General features: G+C 43.9%; 1 protein-coding gene across 1 annotated transcript in view; it reads left to right on the top strand.

Moving 5' to 3' along the window:
- The window catches only part of MUC16 (mucin 16, cell surface associated), a 113,524-nt gene that overhangs the window by 46,814 nt on the left and 49,090 nt on the right, over positions 1-17,620 (top strand). The window contains exons 16-26 of the mRNA XM_069590304.1: positions 3,561-3,733; positions 7,071-7,106; positions 7,328-7,393; positions 9,168-9,298; positions 9,395-9,462; positions 10,527-10,699; positions 12,033-12,068; positions 12,712-12,777; positions 15,136-15,260; positions 15,344-15,411; positions 17,339-17,511. Of these exons, the coding sequence (XP_069446405.1) occupies positions 3,561-3,733; positions 7,071-7,106; positions 7,328-7,393; positions 9,168-9,298; positions 9,395-9,462; positions 10,527-10,699; positions 12,033-12,068; positions 12,712-12,777; positions 15,136-15,260; positions 15,344-15,411; positions 17,339-17,511 (1,115 nt within the window). The remainder of the gene's footprint in view (positions 1-3,560; positions 3,734-7,070; positions 7,107-7,327; positions 7,394-9,167; positions 9,299-9,394; positions 9,463-10,526; positions 10,700-12,032; positions 12,069-12,711; positions 12,778-15,135; positions 15,261-15,343; positions 15,412-17,338; positions 17,512-17,620) is intronic.

Raw genomic sequence — 17,620 nt, 5'->3', positions numbered from 1 at the left:
AAATATGTTTTCATATAACTAGTTCTTTTTATATATAACATATTTAAATTGGCGTATAATTGCTTTTGGAGTAGGAAATGGCAACCCACTCCAGTATTCTTGCCTAGAAAATTCCATGGACAGAGGGGCCTGGCAGGTTCGCAAAGAGTCAGACACGACTGAAACGATTTAGCACACACACATGCACGAGCAACTCAACACACCATTGCTTTGCGATATTGTGTTAGTTTCTGCTGTACAACAAAGTGAATCAGCTATATGTATACATCTATCCCCTCCCTCTAGAGCCTCCCTCCCATGCCCACCCCCATCCCACCCCTCTAGGTTGTCACAGAACACCAAGCGGGACGCCCTGTGCTATACAGTAGCTTCCTACCAGCTATCTGTTTTACACACGGTAGAGCATACACGTCAGTGCCCTGCTCTCCATTCATCCTACCCTCCTCTTTCTCCCCTGTGTCTTCATGTCCTTTCTCTACATCTGCATCTCTATTCCACCCCCTGCAAATAGGTTCGTCTGTGCCATTTTTCTAGATTCCATATATATGCATTAATATAGTTTTTCTCTTTCTGACTTACTTCACTCTGTATGACAGACTCTAGGTCCATCCACATGACTACAAATGATCCAATTTTGTTCCTTTTTATGGCTGAGTAATATTTCATTGTTTGTATGTATCACATCTTCATTATCCATGCATCTGTCGATGGACATCTAAGTTGCTTCCACAAGACAAAGATATTTTTGAACCATCTCTCCCTTTACTTCTTCTTAACTCATTTTCTCTGTTTTTCTCCAAACTTGATCGCCCGCCCAACATGTGTTCCCAAAGAGCCTTTGGATTTGCCCATGTGAAAATAAAATCCCCCCCTTTCAAGCTCCATGAAGGTTGTTACACAATGTCACAGCCAGCCATGGGGTGATTCATTCACATTATCCAAGGTCTATGATGCTCTTGGGTTTCCCTTCCACGTGCTGTTGTTGTTCAGTTGCTAAGTCATGTCCAACCCTTTGGGACACCATGGACTGCAGCACACCAGGCTCCTCTGTCCTTCAGTATCTCCTGGAGTTTGCTCAAATTTATGTCCATTGAGTCAGTGATGCTATCTAACCATCTCATCCTCTGCGGCTCCCTTCTCCTCCTGCCGTCAATCTTTCCCAGCATCAGGGTCTTTTTCCAATGAGTCTGCTCTTCACACCAGGTGGCCAAAGTATTGGAACTTTGGTATCTGTCCTTCCAATGAATATTCAGGGTGATTTCCTTTAGAATTAACTGGTTTGATCACCTTGCAGTTCAAGGGACTCTCAGGAGTCTTTTTCAGCACCACAATTCCACATGCTCCCTGCCCTAGAAATCTGTTGTCCTCCCTAAAATCTTTACATCCCCAACCCCAGGGCCCAAGTAGGACTCAATGGTTACTAGAGTGGTCACTATCTGTATTTACCTTCATGAGTAGACAGGGAGTGCACTAAGGGCTGGTAGGTGAAACAATGAGCTTGAATCAATTAATAAAAAGAATGAAGATAATATTACTGAGCCATAAAAAGAAACAAAATTGGGTCATTTGCAGACATGTGGATGGACCTTGAGAGCATCATACCGAGCGTGAATAAGTCAGAAAGAGAAAAACAAATATCATAAATTAACACATATGTGGAATCTAGAAAAATGGTATAGATGATTTTATTTGCAAAACAGAAATAGAGACACAGATGTAAAGAACAAATAAATGGATACCAAGACAGAAGAGGGGATGGAAGGAATTGGAAGATTATGACTGACTTATATATGAAAGGTTGTTGCTGAATCACACAAAGATGCCGGGATTCTTGGCCCCCAGAGGAGAAAAATTCAATCTGGAGCCAGAGATGAGGTTTGATCGCTCAGAGCTTTTGTGTAATAAAGTTTTATTAAAATATAAAGGAGATAGAAAAGCTTATGACATAGGCATCAGAAGGGAGCAGAAAGAGTACGCCCCTGCTAGTCTTCAGCTGGATGTTATATAGTCATCAGCAGTCTGTTAATGAAAGAAAGGAATGTCTTAAAACTCAGAATGCCAGCAGGCCCCTCACCCATAAGATGCATTTTGGAGTAATCTTGGCACCAAATGGTTCATCCTGGGCCATAAAATGATTAACTTGAATCTTGTAAAGGACAGATTACCGTACAAATAGTTTCCTTTACATAGATTGGGGCAACCATATCTGAGTATAACATACTGGTTTGTTAAGTAGGTTCTGAGCCATTAGGCACGACCAACTTGAAGACAGAGTTTGGGGTAAATGCATGGTACATTAGCATAGCTTAAGACAAACATTTCCATAAAAAAGGCATTGGTTATCTCAAGGTTTGAGAATAGCTAACTTCAGGTGGAACCAGGTGTCATTATGGCAACGCAGTATTTTAAGAGAAACCTCCTTTTAAATTTGTGTAGAGAAGGAAAAAAATATCTCTAGCTTGTTTCCTCCTGCCGCTTAAGAGAGATGAAAATGTCTGACACTTGCAGGCTATTTCCTCCCTTTGGAGACCCCTGGCCTTCCTGCCTGTTGCCCTCTCATATACACACTGATCTACTATGTATAAAGTAGACAGCTGACGGGAACATACTGTACAGCTCAGGGAACTCTACTCAACGCACTCTGGTGACCTGAATGGGAAGGAAGCCCAAAAGGGAGGGTGCATATGTAAACATACGCTAATTCACTTTTCTCTACGGTAGAAACTAACAAACATTGTAAAGCAGCTATACTCCAATAAAAATTAATTTAAAAGAATTAAAACTTAAAAAAAGAACGGGGAGAAAAAGAAGTAATTGAGCTAAGGAGTAGCCCTGCAGAGTATTGCATTTAGGAGCTGGAGGGACCTGGAGCCCCACATAAGATGGAAAAAGATGTGTTTGGAAAAGCAGATGAAACCCAGGGGAGAGTGCTGACCAAGGGACTTTTCTCATGGTCCAGTGGCTAAGACTCCACACTCCCAATGCAGAGGGGCTGGGTTCCATCCCTGGTCAGGGAACTAGGGCCCACACATGTTGCAATGAAGACCTGGCACAGCCAAAACAATAAAATAAAACAAATAAATATTTTTTTAAAAAAACAGGGAAGTGATCTTAAAAAGGGTAAAAATGAACTTTTCTACAAAATGAAAATAGAGTTACTTGATGTAGAGAACAAACTTACTGTTACCAGCAGGTAAGGTGCAGGGAGGGATAAATTGGAAGATTGGGATTGATATATACACACTACTCTATACAAAACAGATAACTCATTTATATAGATAAATAAGGACCTACTCTATACCACAGGGAACTCTGCTCAATACTCTGTAATGGCCTAGGTCTATATGGGAAAAGAATCTTTAAAAAAAGTGGATACATGGCTAACTAATTCACTTTGCTGTACAGCAGAAACTAACACAACATTGTAAATCAACTATCCTCCAAAAAGAATTTTTAAAAAATAAAAACCAAGGAGTGCAATTGAAGGGGAAGCGTTTATCAAGAGCATCCAACCTTTAAGCGTGCTTCCTGTTCCTGTTCCTGTGTCCCTTCTCCCCCAGGGCTGATAAGGGTGAAACAAGCACCAGGATGGATGCCGTCTGCACCTACCGCTCAGATCCCACTGGCTTCAGGCTGGACACGGAACGTCTGTATCGGGAACTAAGCCAGCAGACCCAGGGTGTCACTCGGCTGGACCACTACACCCTGGACAGGAACAGTCTCTATGTCAATGGTGAGTAGCTCTGCGCTAGCTGGGGTCTCCTCCTACTCTCCAGATGGGGTCTCCTTGCAGTGTGATTTCTCTGTACCCACTCTCATAGTTCTGGAACAACCTAGAATTTCCATAGGGACTCAGTTCTCTCCCCTCAGAACAACTTAAAAGGAACTTTTCAGGTCTGGAAATAAAGGTTCCTTCCAAAGTCTTCTTCATTCCAATGACCTTTCACAGAAGCCCAAATGGAACACGCAGACATCTAGGAAGAAAGCAGGCCCATGGTGGTCACTGGGGTTAACTCTTCCCCGAGAAACAATGGGTTTGCAATGCAGTGACTAATCCTCACATCTTTATTTTCCCAATAACAGCTTGTGGTCCTTTACTCACTCTTCAAGGGCCTACTGGAACTAAACCCCACCCAAGAAACAAACAACAAAGCTGTTAGTAATGTTTTTAGCAACAAATTCCTTTGCAATAATGCTCTTAGCAACAATACCTACAATAACACCTGTACTAAAAGCTAGTATTTATTGAGGAACCCATGTTCTAGAGTGTTATATGTATTATGCCTTGGTAATCCTGCCCAACATGGAGTTTAATGTATATTTGGAGTTTTATGTATATTTTGGAGTTTTATGTATATTTTTGGATTTTTATGTATATTTTACAGAGGAACAAACAAGGTTTAGGAAGAGAAATCCATTTTTCCAAGACCAAACGAACAAATACAGGTAGTAGAATTGGGACTCAAACCTAAATTGACTCTAAAATCTAAGCCCACCTAATTACTAGGCTACACTGCAGACTAACCCAGCTAAATACCAAGCTCAAATATTAGGACGGAAAAGCATATTAAAGGACTTCTAGGGACATCCCTGGTGATCCAATGGCTAAGACTCCACACTCCCAATGCAGGGGACCCAGGTTCGATCCCTGGTCAGGGAACTAGATCCCACATGCTGCAATTAAGAGTTCACATTCCACAAGTAAAGACCCCATGTGACACAACTAAGCCCCAACACAGCCAAATAAACAAGTAAATAGAAACAAATATTCAAAACATAAAGGACCTCTAATATGACAATTTAAACTAATTAATTAATTATGTCCTCACTATATCACCTTGGACGATTTCTTTCTTCTTGGATTAAAATCTGTTTTGTATTTCAGTAGTCCTTAAGAATTACCTAAAAGCAGTAGTTAACTACTGTGGGTTTTGGTGAATTACAGGTCTTGCTTCAGTTAAGCCCTGGTCCTGCCTTTTACTTACTCTGTGGCCCTGGGCAAGTCATGACCTCTCTAGACTTTTGTCCATTTTTTAGAATGAAGTTCTTTTTTATTTTTTTTAATTTTTATTTTTACTTTATTTTACTTTACAATACTGTACTGGTTTTGCCATACACTGACATGAATCCGCCACGGTTGTACATGAGTTCTCAATCATGAATCCCCCTCCCACCTCCCACCCCATATCATCTCTCTGGATCATCCCTGTGCACCAGCCCCAAGCATCCTGTATCCTGTATCAAACATAGACTGAAGTTCTTTTTTAAAGTCACCTAAGATTAGTGCACGGAGAAGGCAATGGCACCCCACTCCAGTACTCTTGCCTGGAAAATCCCATGGATGGAGGAGCCTGGTGGGCTGCAGTCCATGGGGTCGCTAACGGTCAGACACGACTGAGCGACTTCACTTTCACTTTTCACTTTCCTGCATTGGAGAAGGAAATGGCAACCCACTCCAGTGTTCTTGCCTGGAGAATCCCGGGGACAGGGGAGCCTGGTGGGCTGCTGTCTATGGGGTCGCACAGAGTCGGACACGACTGAAGTGACTTAGCAGCAGCAGCAGCAAGATTAGTGTGATGGTCAAATGAGATAAAACCTGAATAATTCAAGTTAACTGGGCGCCATGTGGCCCAGTCTCAGAGAGGAGTTTTATTTCAATAAACCCATTCAAACCATCAAATACAAAATAAGTATAAGTTTCAGTTACATTTCTTTGTTGTTATTGTTTATTCTCTAAGTCATTTCCGACTCATTTGCAACTCCATGGACTGTAGCCCACCAGGTTCCTCTGTCCATCGAATTTCCCAGGCAAGAATATTGGAGTGGATTGCCATTTCCTTCTCCTGGGGATCTATCCTACCCAGGGATCAAACCCATGTCTCCTGCATAGGTAGACAGGTTCTTAACCACTGAGTCACCAAAGCGGACCCTATTCATGATCCAGAACCATACTTATTCAAATCCTCTTTCCCCCACTTTCTCTTATTCTCCAACTTTATACTCTCTGGCTGACCCCCAAGTCTCTCTCTCTCTTCCTCTCTCTCACTGTCTCAATCCCAACATCACAGAAATCCAAGGACTATGCTGTCAAAGCTTAAGCTTTGTCTTTGGAGAGTTGGGGAGTGGGAGAAACTCAAAGAGCAAGGACAAAATTAGACATCATGGATGAAGAAACACAAATAAGGCTGAAAACACTCACAGGAAAATTGTTGTCCTTGTTCATTTGATAAAGCCCCAGTGGCTCAGATGGTAAAGAAGATGCCTGCAATGTGGGAGACCCGGGTTAAGCCCCTGGGTCACGAAGACCCCCTGGAGAAGGGAATGGCAACCCACTCCTTTGAGATAGTGACCGAAAGGAAGAGAAAGAGAGACTTGGGGGTCAGCCAGAGAGTATAAAGTTGGAGAATAAGAGAAAATGGGGGAAAGAGGATTTGAATAAGTATGGTTCTGGATCATGGATAGGGTCCTCTTTGGTGGTTCAGTGGTAAAGAACCCATCTACATATGCAGGAGACATGGGTTCAATCCCTGGGTTGGGAAGATCTCCTGGAGAAGGGAATGGCAACCCACTCCAATATTCTTGCCTAGAAAATTCCATGGACAGGTCCATGGGGTTGCAAAGAGTTGGACATGACTGAGAGACTAACACGTTCATTTGGTGAGGGTGATAGTATTCCAGGTAGCTGGTAAATTCCCAACAACACTGAGAGTGATTTGATCATTGTTTTCTTTGAGGTTAATGGTTATGAGGATGAAATTAATCAGAAGGACCAGAGAAAGAGGCAGTTCACTCACAAAGAGTAACCATCAGGATCTCCCCAGTGGTCAAGTGATTAAGACTCTGCCCTCCCAATGCAGGGGGCACAGGTTCGATCTCTAGTCAGGGACCTGAGATCTCACATGCTGCACTGTGTGGCCAAAAAATAAAAAAGAAGAACCATCATTATTTATTGGTGAATCTCAAAAAAAATACCCAGGAAGGTCTGTGAGTTTGTGTTTCTAGTTCTACACTTCACTCCTTTCTTGATGCTCTCCCATCATCTTATGCTTTCTTTCTGCCTCTCCTTGCAGGTTACAACCATCGGTACTGGATCCCCACCACCAGCAGTGAGTAATGAGGGCTCAAATGTTTCCATGACCCTGGGACCCTTCCACCCTAAGCCTGCTCCCTGGAAGGAAGGCATGCCCCATTCCCCAAATCCTCAGCCCCACAATTGCCTCAGAACAGCAAAAGTCTCAGGTTAAGCCAAGGAACAGAAGCAAGTATCCATCAACCACTGTGTCCTCTCCTAGCTTTATGAAAGGCCCCAACAATTTTATTCTTTCAGCTCCAGCGACCTCCACCTTCTCTCCAGGACCTCCAGCATTTCCAACTTCCATCCCCAGCTCTACAGGTAGGAATCTAACCTTTGTATCTCATGAAACTTCAACTTCCATTCAATGGCTGATGGATTCTTGCATGCTCTGGACCCTGATGCCCACACAGGCTCAGCCCATCCCACTGTCTACCCTGCTCCCTAGTCTAGCCTCCTTTCTGTTCCTGCAGGGCCCAAACATCCGTCCATCCTTACTGTTCTTGGAACTTACTGTTCTAGGAACTCAGCTGTGCTTGGTTCTTCCTTGTTCTCCGGATCTCATCTCAGCATGTTCTTGCTCAGACACCACCTCCTAGAAAATAGCTTTTTCCTAGTTGATCTCTATTCTATTTCTATGAACAGTTCCTTCTTGGAAATTACTGCTATTCTGTTACCGGGAATTTGGAGGAAAGGGAACCCTTGTACACTGTGAGGGAATGTAAATTGATATAGCCACTGAGCAAAACAGTTCAGAGGTTTCTCAAAAAACTAAAAGTAGAACCACTATATGATCCTGCAGTTTAACTCTTGGGTATATATAGCCAGAGAAAACAAAGACACTGATTCGAAAAGACACTGCACCCATAATGTTCAGAACAGCACTATCTATAACTGTCAAGTTATGAAGGCAACCTCAGTGTCCATCAGCAGATGAATGAAGAAAGATCTGACAGCACTCACACACATCATGGAATACTACTCCATCGTAAACAAAAATGAAATTTTGCCATTTGTTAGCAATCTGGATGGACTTGAAGGCCATTATGCTTAGTAAAATAAATCAGACAGAGAAAGACAAGTACTGTATGATATCACTTATATGCGAATCTAAAAAAGTACAACAAACTAGTCAATATAACAAAAAAAGAAGCTGACTCACAGGTATGGAGAAGAAAGCAGTGGTTATCAGCGGGAGCTGGAGAAGGGCTATACAGAGGTGGGGAGGGGGAGATGCAAACTATTGGGTGTAAGATAGATCCAACGATGTATTGTACAGCACAGGAAATGTAGCCAATATTTTGTAATAGCTGTAAATGGAAATAGCTGCAAATTTAAAACTGTGTAAAATTTGTTAAATCATTCAAAAAAATTTAATAAATGTAGGCTTGTCCATGAAATATATAAGATGCACTTTTTTTCAATTTTTATTAAGATATGTTGTGTTAGTTTCAGATGTACAGCAAAGTCCTACATATAGAACTGTATGTGGAGTGGCTATATAGCCACTCTTTTTTTAGGTTCATTTCCCATTTAGACCATGTAATGACCCATATAGGTCATTACAGAGTGTTGAGTTCCCTGTGATACACAGTAGGTCCTTATCAGTGATCTAGTTTATATATAGGGGTGTATATATGCCAATTTCAGTCTTCCAGGTTATTCTTCCCTCCCTCCTTCCCTCTCTGGTAACCATAAGTTAAGATTAATAGAATATATAAAATGCACATTTTTAAAAGTTACTGCTATTTTTATTTTCTTGACTTTTTTCAAGTATCTGTGGCCTAAAGCTTGAGCTCAAAAGGTCTTGGTACCTCCTGTTCCTACAAAGTAGCCCACAACATGTCAACCTTTTGGACACTCTGGGATAAGAGAGTTGATGTTTCCTTTCAAGTTGATGTCACATTTCTAAGACAAAGGTCCCTTCTCCTCCTCTGGCTGACTGAGGAGTGGGAGGGTATTCCAGTGGGCTACCTCAGTCTGGCTCACCTACTGTACAGTGATGCCCAGAGAGATGCCACTAGTCCCTCCCCCTCTGCCCTGAACAGCTCAGACCTAAGACTGACAGGTCTCCTCTCTCTCTTTCTCCCTCCAGTTGCAGACATGGGCCCAGCCCTGATGCCATTCACCCTTAATTTCACCATTACCAACCTGTTCTATACCCCAGACATGGGGCACCGAGGATCCGAGAAGTTCAACTTCACTGAGAAGGTTCTGAATCACCTGGTAAGAGCCCTTCAGTCCCTGCGCTGGCCTGCCTCGTCCGCACCCCACCCGGCACCTTGGCTCCCCCCACTCATCTCCCTCTCACCTCCCCCTCAGCTTGGTCCTCTGCTCAAGAACACCAGTGTCGGCCCACTCTACTCTAACTGCAGACTGACCCTGCTCAGGTAAGGCAAGGCTCCCCCCACCTCCGCACACACACACAACCTGAGGGCTGCACTGTTACAGGCTAGCTCACCTGGAGGGGAAGACTTGTGGTTTACGATGTGGTGGGGCAGCTTTGTTTAGTCGCTCAGTCGTATCTGACTCTTTGAGACCCCATGGACAGTAACCTGCCAGGCCCCTCTGTCCATGGGAGTCTCCAGGCAAGAATACTGGAATGGGTTGCCATTTCCTCCTCCAGGGGATCTTCCCAACCAAGGGATCGAATCTGCACCTCCTCTGTCTCCTGCATTGGCAGGAGGATTCATTAAGAGAGAGACTGTTACCAACCAGGGTTCTTGTCCTTCTTAATACAAATTGATCAGATGCCAGACAGGAAATTCAGGCAAGGCTTTATTGGAGTTCCCGCTGAAGCAGTGCAGGGGTGAGAGCAAGCAACGGTTCCCTTGTTTGTTTGCTGCCCGAGGGGTGGAGCAAACTGGTCCCTTATATGAGGTGAGGATAAGGGTGCTTCCAGGGGGTCAGGCCAGGGGTGACTTGGGTGGTCTGCCCACCGATTTGGTGGTGCTGTGTGCAAGGTGCATGCGTAGTATCCTATTTTTGCTTCCAAACTCCTGTTTTTGTTAAGTGGCAGTTGGGTTGGTTTTTTGTTTTGTTCTCTTTGTATTTTGTTGTCCATAATTTGCCCCAACAGCTGGGGCAGTGGTACAGAATCTGCCTGCCAGTGTAGGAGATGCAGGAGACATGGGTTCAATCCCTGGGTGGAGAAGATCCACTGAAGAAGGAAATGGCAACCCGCTCCAGTATTCTTGCCTGGGAAATCCCATGGTCAGAGGTGCCTGGCAGGCGACAGTCCATGGGGTCACCAACAGACCGAGCAACTGAGCGCACGTGCACATACACTCGGTTATTTTTAGCCCGTTATATTTTCTTCATATTTTATTGCTGTCCAAGTGCAAGCCCTGCCTCAAAGAGTCTTACATCCCAGGTCTCAGCCTATTTAAAGATGAACAAAGTATGTAACTCACCCACATCTCTGAATGTCCCTGTTCTGTTCCTGCCATCCTAGGACTGAAAAGGATGGCGCCGCAACTGGAGTGGATGCCATCTGCACCTACCATCCTGACCCCACACGGCCTGGGCTGGACAGAGAAAAGTTGTACCAGGAGCTGAGTCAGCTGACTCATGGTGTCACCAGGATGGGCAACTACACTCTGGACAGTAACAGCCTCTATGTCAATGGTGAGTGTCCGTGTTGCAGCCAGGGTCTCCTACAGCCATGTCTCTCTATACCAATAGTTCTCATCCTGGGAAGATTCTGCATCCCAGAGGATATTTGACAATGTCCGAAGACATTTTTCAAGTCATCACTGGAGGGGTGCTAGCGACATCTAGTGGATAGAGGCCTGAAGTGCTACTAAACATCTTTTGTTCAGTCGCCAAGTCGTGTCTGACTCTTCGCGACCCCATGGACTGCAGCCCACCAGGCTCCTCAGTCCATGGGATTTTCCAAGAGTACTGGAGTGGGGTGCCATTGCCTTCTCCCTCTTTCTCACTACCCAACGCCAGATGCAAATTTTCTCTATTTTGAACCACATGCATCCCCTTTCTTCCATCTCCTTGTACCTTTATCTCCACATACCACTCTCCCACCTGCCACAATTTTGTCAATTCTACATCACACACACTCAAAGAAAAAACCAGAAACTAAGCCAGAAAAGACCATACTATCGTAAAAATTTTGTAGCGGCAGAGAAGGTGAAAGAGCAAGGACAAAATTGTGTTTAGAGACTGAGAGAGCATGGGTAAGGCTTGGAACACACACCCATTCATAAATTTGCCCCATTATCTTTGTAGTGTTTAGCATTATTTCTGATGCATTCCCAGAATGCATGCCAGAATGGTATTAATGCATTTTAGTTTTGGCAATAATTTTTACTGTACAGCAAAATGAATCAGCCATACATATTCATATATCCCCTCCTTTTGAGACTTCCTTCCCATTCAGGTCACCAAAGCACCTTGAGTAGAGTTCTTTGTGCTATAAAGTAGGTTCTTATTAGTTATCCATTTTATACATAGTATCAATAGTGTATACAGGTCAATCCCTATCTCCCAATTCCTCCCAATCTTCCTTTCCCCCTTGGTATCCATACATTGGTTGGATGGCATTACTGACTTAATGGACACGTGTCTGAGCAAACTCTGGGAGATAGCGAAGGACAGGAAAGCCTAATGTGCAGCAATCTTTGTGGTTGCAAAGAGTCAGACACAACTTAGTGACTGAACATCATCTATACATTTGTTTTCTGTATCTGTATACAGTAGAAGCGAACACAACATTGTAAAGCAACTATATTCCAATAAAAAATTAATTTAAAACACTTTAGCAATAACAATAGTGAGGATGTTCCTTGTTATTTTCAAAGGACAAGGCACAGAAGGTCACAGAATAAGATGTAACCATTACTGTTCACGCGGATCTCAGGGAATCTGTCAGTTTCATTTCTAGGTCTGCCATCCAGCTCCTTAACATCCTAACAGTCTTCTGTACTCTTTTTATCCATTTCTGCAGGTTATAGCCATCAGTACTGGATGCCCACCACCAGCAGTGAGTATTTCAATCTGTGCCTCTTCAATGCCCACTGGACCCTTATTCCCCAGAGCACATCTTTCAAGAGAGAAATTCCCAATGCCTCTTCCCTAAATGCCCAGCCATAGCCCCAGAGCAGCTCTTAACCTACCCAAGTTCTTGTTCTGAGTCGAGATAGAAACACAGGGACTTCCTTCTCGGTCCAGTGGTTAAGACTTCGCCTTCCAGTGTCAGGGGTGTGGGTTTGATCCCTGGTCGGGGAGCCTGCATGCTTGCTCAGTTGTGTCCAACTCTTTGTGACCCCATGGACTATAGCCCACTAGGCTCCTCTGTCCATGGGATTCTCCAGGCGAGGATGCTAGAGTGGGTTGCCATGCCATTCTCCAGGGGATCTTCCCAACCCAAGGACTGAACCTGCATCTCCTGTGTTTCCAGCATTGGCAAGTGGATTCTTTATCACTGTAAAAGATCCCATATGCCTCATGACCAAAATACTAAAGCAGAAGCAACATTGTAACAAATTCAATAAAGACTTAAAAAATGGTCCACATCAAAAAAAAAATTTTTTTAAGATAGAAATCCAAATTCCAATGAAAAGTTTCTGCTTCTACAATCTGCTCCAGATGGAACTAAATCATTTTCCCCATTTTTTTCCCCTCAGCTCCAGTGACTTCTACATTCTCTCTGGAATCTTCCACATCTCTGTCCCCCATCCTCAGCTCTACAGGTAGGACCTGCTCTCTGGGACCTAGGAAACTTCAGCTCTGCACTGTCTGGTCCCTATTGGCCACCCAGCCTCATCCTGTCCCACATTTTCTCTCACACTTTCTAAGCTTTGGCCACATCAGAGGCTTGTCTGTTCTTCTGCTGTCCTAACCTCTGTCTTGCCTTTTTAGTAGCCCTTTCTGGAGATGAGGTATGCCTAGCAACTTATTTAACTTTCACATTTCAGCTTGATCATCACCTTCACCGAAAGACCTTCCAAAGTCACTTAAATGAGACAGCATTTTTCCTGAATCCGTACCTGGCTCACGGGTTTTTCTCTATCGTATCACCTTGAGTATTTCTTTCATGGAATTTACTCCAGTTTGCTTTATTCAGTCTCTGCGTATTTGTCACCCTGGAGCTTAACACCTGATCAGCATTCACTGTGTATTTATTGATTAGATGAAGATAACAATCTCTGTATAGGTTTGAATTTGTGGATTGTATTTGAACATGCAGAAAATCATTTAGGATCTTAGTCTTGAGTTGATTCTTGCTCCATACTCTTGTCTAAGGGCTCCTGAATCTCCAGGTACCTGGTACAGGGACCTGGTTTATATCATAAAACCTGTCTTACCCCAGCCCTTAAGTTTTGGGTTTTTGGGTTTTTTTTTTTTACTGCCCTGGATCTTCGTTGCTGTATGTGGGCTTTCTTGGATTACAGTGCAATGGCTTCTCATTGCAGTGGCTTCTCTTGTAGCAGAGTAAACGCTCTAGGGGCATAGGCTCAGCAGTTGTGGCTTACAGGCTTAGTTGCTCCAAGGCATGTAAGGAATCTTCACAGACCAGGGATCAAATCTGTGTCCCCTATACTGACAGGTGGATTCTTAAACCAAGAAAGTCCCAAGATATTTTTTTTTTATTTGAGTCTTCGGGTCTTTATCATGCCCAGAGTGAGCATTGTTGTTCAGTCGCTAAGTGTTATCTGACTCTTTGCAACCCCATGGACTGCAGCACACCAGGCTTCCCTGTCCTTTACCATCTTCCAGAGTTTACTCAAACTCATGTCCATTGAGTCAGTAATGCCGTCCAACCATCTCATCCTCTGTCATCCCCTTCTCCCCCTGCCTTCAATCTTTCCCAGGATCAGGGTCTTTTCCAATGAGTCAGCACTTCTCATCATGTGGCCAAAGTATTGGAGCTTCAGTTTCAGTATCAGTCCTTCCAATGAATATTCAGGACTGATTTCCTTTAGGATTGACTGTTTTGAGTCTCTGCAAGCATCTCATTGCTGTCCAAGGGACTCTCAAGGTCTTATCTAGCATCGCAGTTTGAAAGCATCAATTCTTCGGCACTTAGCTTTCTTTATGGTCCAGCTCTCACATCTATACATGACAAAACCATAGCTTTGACTATGTGGGTCATGGTGGAGGGTAAGCATCCTTGAGCCTTAATCCCACCATGTGAATCCAGAGTTAGGAAATACAAACTAGTGGCTCATAATTTGAATTCTGCCTTCAGGAATTCTGTGTTTTGCAAGGCAAGACACTGCAAGCTTTTTACACATTATAGGCAGGATGCATAGTGTCCGCTTCCTCACTGCTCCACCCTGATCAACTTAACTGTTTATATAACATGTCTGAAGTGTGACATGTGCTATAAATCAAGTCACTCCATGACTGAAGCTGTCATTTGTCTCGAGATGTATCCACAATTTGTTCTTCATCTTTGGTGTTCAACAGTTTGATCATATGCATCTGAGCGTGGTTTTCTTTGAGTTTCTCCTCTTTGGGATTTTATAAAATTTCCTGAATCTGAAAATGTATGTTTTAAAGAAGTTTGGGAAAGTTTCAGCCACCATGGCTTCAACTTTTTCACTTTGCTGTACAGCAGAAATTCACACAACATTGTAAATAACTGTACTTCAGCTTGAAACTATTGATTAAAAAATAAAATAAAATGTACCCTTCAACGATGGTTATTGACAAAGAAGGAGGGGTCACTTTCATGGGAGGAACAGTCTTGACCACTCAGTAGCCGCACATTCTCTCCTGATGAAGTCAGAGACTATAGGAGGTCTCTGCCGCTGGGGGTGGTCGAGTGACTTTGCTTCTCTTCCTCCCACAGAAATATCTAATAGCTGTTTATCTTCAGACACATCAGGCTGAAAAGAGTTGAGGTTTTTTCCAGCTAAAATTATCCTTCCGGTATGGAGGCCCCTCATCTTCTCTAAGTCCGGCTGGATGCAAGGGTGACAGGGGTTGGCTATCTTAAGCCTGACTCACTGGATGCTGAGGCTAAGCTGACAACTCTGGACCCACCGTTCACAGCCATCCCAGCCAGGGCTCATAATGAAGCTCTCTCTCCCTTCCCACTGCAGGCATGAGCCCTTCTCTGGTGCCTTTCACCCTCAACTTCACCATCACCAACCTGAACTACACAGAGGACATGAGTCCCCCAGGATCTGAGCTATTCAGCACCATGGAAAGGATCTTGAATCGCCTGGTGAGAACCCCTCCAGTGCCTACCCGCGTCCCTGCCCAGACCCTTGCGCATCATATGCTCACTTCCCTTTCTTTCATCCCCAGCTCAAACCCTTGTTCCAAAATAGCAGTATTGGGCTCCTGTATTCTGGCTGCCGACTGACCTTGCTCAGGTGAGAACGCCAGAGTAGACACCCGGATAATGCAGGGAAGAGGGTGGGGTGATGACCAAGACCTAGACTCTCACATATTATACCCACTATCCCAGGGACAGCTGACCACCAGCTCTCACCCTGCCTCACACTATGTTTCTGACCAGAAAATGCAAAATCCTCTTAGATTCTCCTTCCCAGGAGAGAAGGTAGAACTTTTCAGAAAGACCTTTCTTCTGGAGCTCATTAAGGAAAAAAATAATCATGTCAGCTTCACCACTAGAGAGTAGTTTTCAACCAAGAGTGATTTCACTCCCAGGGGATATCTGGCAATATCTGGAGACATTTTAAAAATCATTTTACTTATTTATTTTTTTTGGCTGTGCCAGGTCTTCATTGTTTTGTGCAGTCTTTTCTCTAGTTGCGGTGAGTGGGGCCAACTCTCTAACGGTTGTGCAAAGGCTTCTCATTGCAGTGGCTTCTCTTCTTGTGGAGCACAGGCTCTGTGTGCAAGGGTTTCAGTAGTTGCAACTCAGGCTCAGTAGTTATGGCTCTTGGGCTCTAGAGCATGGTCTCAGCAGTTGTAGCCCACGGGCTACAACTTTCCAAAACAGGGGTCAAACCCATGTCCCCTGCATTGGCAGGCAGATTCCTATCCACTGCACCACCAGAGAAGTCCAAGACATTTTTTTGGTTGTCACAGTTCAAGAGTGGAGGTTACTACTGGGGGTATCTAGTGAATGAGGCCAGGGATGCTGCTAAATATCCTACAATGCACAGGACAGTCTCCCAAGGCAAAGAATTACCTGACCTGAAATGTTCTTGGTGCCAAGGTTAAGAAAGCTTCCTGTAGAGGGTGCATCATTATATCTATGCATGCAATATATTATTCACAATCTTTTTAAATAATTGTATTTATTTATTTTTGGCTATGCTGGATCTTTGTTGCTATGTATGGGCTTTCTCTGGTTGCGGCAAGTGGGGGCTACTGTCTAGAGCACAGCCTCAGTAGTTGTGGTGCACGGACTTAGTTGCTTCACGGCATGTGGAATCTTACTGTATCAGGGATCAAACGAACCTTGTCTCCTGCATTAGCACGCGGATTCCTTACCCCTGAGCCACCAGGGAAGCCTTACAATGTTTTATATATTCAAGCACTGAGAGTAAATTCAGCATGTGGAAAACTCCATGTGTATACTCAGGGTACCCTACTCCCTTGTGTGACATCTGCTGGTCACTGACCTTTTGTCAGAGAATGAAATGCCCCCAGCTCTGAAGATAGTCACTCTTGCCCTCCAGACATGATTCTAGGTCTTCCCATTTCCACTGATTCCACTGATCCACTGAGATATTTTTGGCTCTGCGATACAGTCCCCCATCCCACCTCCACCCTAGACTGGCAGCTTGACCTCACTGTTTCTTTCAAAAAACTCTTGTTTCTCTCATCACAGGGTCCATTCACGAAGAACACTGGCCCTATTAATATGTAGTAAACTTAGCTGCCTTTTATTGAGCTGAGTGCTAAGTACTATGAGGTCTATACTATTACTTCATTTAATGAATGAAAAAAATTTAGCCACAGAGAGTTTGAGAGACTTAGCCAGAGTCACTCAGCAGTTGAGTGGCAAGGCTGGAATTTAAGGAATTTGACATTGCCTTTTGTAACCTTGTTGAACCCTCAGATTCCTTCCTTCCAACCCTTCTGTCCTGCTTTTGTTGTTACGGTGTGTGATGCCTTGTTTTGAGTGCCAGCTTAGCACCAGTATCAGCATTTCCAGATGCTACATCCACTGTGTTCAGGGACCTTGGCTGGCATAGTCATTTCCAATTCTCCCTCAACACCACAACCATTCTGGTTTTCCCTTCTTAATTCCTTCCCTCAGTGAGGCTTTCCAGAGCCCTTTTCTGGAATTCCCACCTCCCTATGCCTGTGTCCTACCCTACCCAGGCCTGAAAAACACAGAAGAGCCACTGGAGTTGATGCTGTCTGTACTCACCGACCTAACCCCATGGGCCTTAAACTAGACCGAGAGAGGCTGTACCGGGAACTGAGCCATGAGACTCATGGTGTCACCCAGCTGGGATCCTTCACTTTGGACAAGCACAGCCTCTATGTCAATGGTGAGCATCTTATTATTATTTTTTTTTTTGGAAGGGGGAAGACAAACCAATGTAATATTCCATCTAAATAATGTTAACATATTTTAAAGGTTTTTTGTTTTAATGCATA

Source organism: Ovis canadensis, chromosome 5, assembly GCF_042477335.2.
Source record: "Ovis canadensis isolate MfBH-ARS-UI-01 breed Bighorn chromosome 5, ARS-UI_OviCan_v2, whole genome shotgun sequence".
In the NCBI taxonomy this organism is placed as follows: domain Eukaryota; kingdom Metazoa; phylum Chordata; class Mammalia; order Artiodactyla; family Bovidae; genus Ovis; species Ovis canadensis.
The sequence above is the reverse complement of the archived record's forward strand: the minus strand, read 5'-3'. Positions and strand labels throughout refer to the sequence as shown.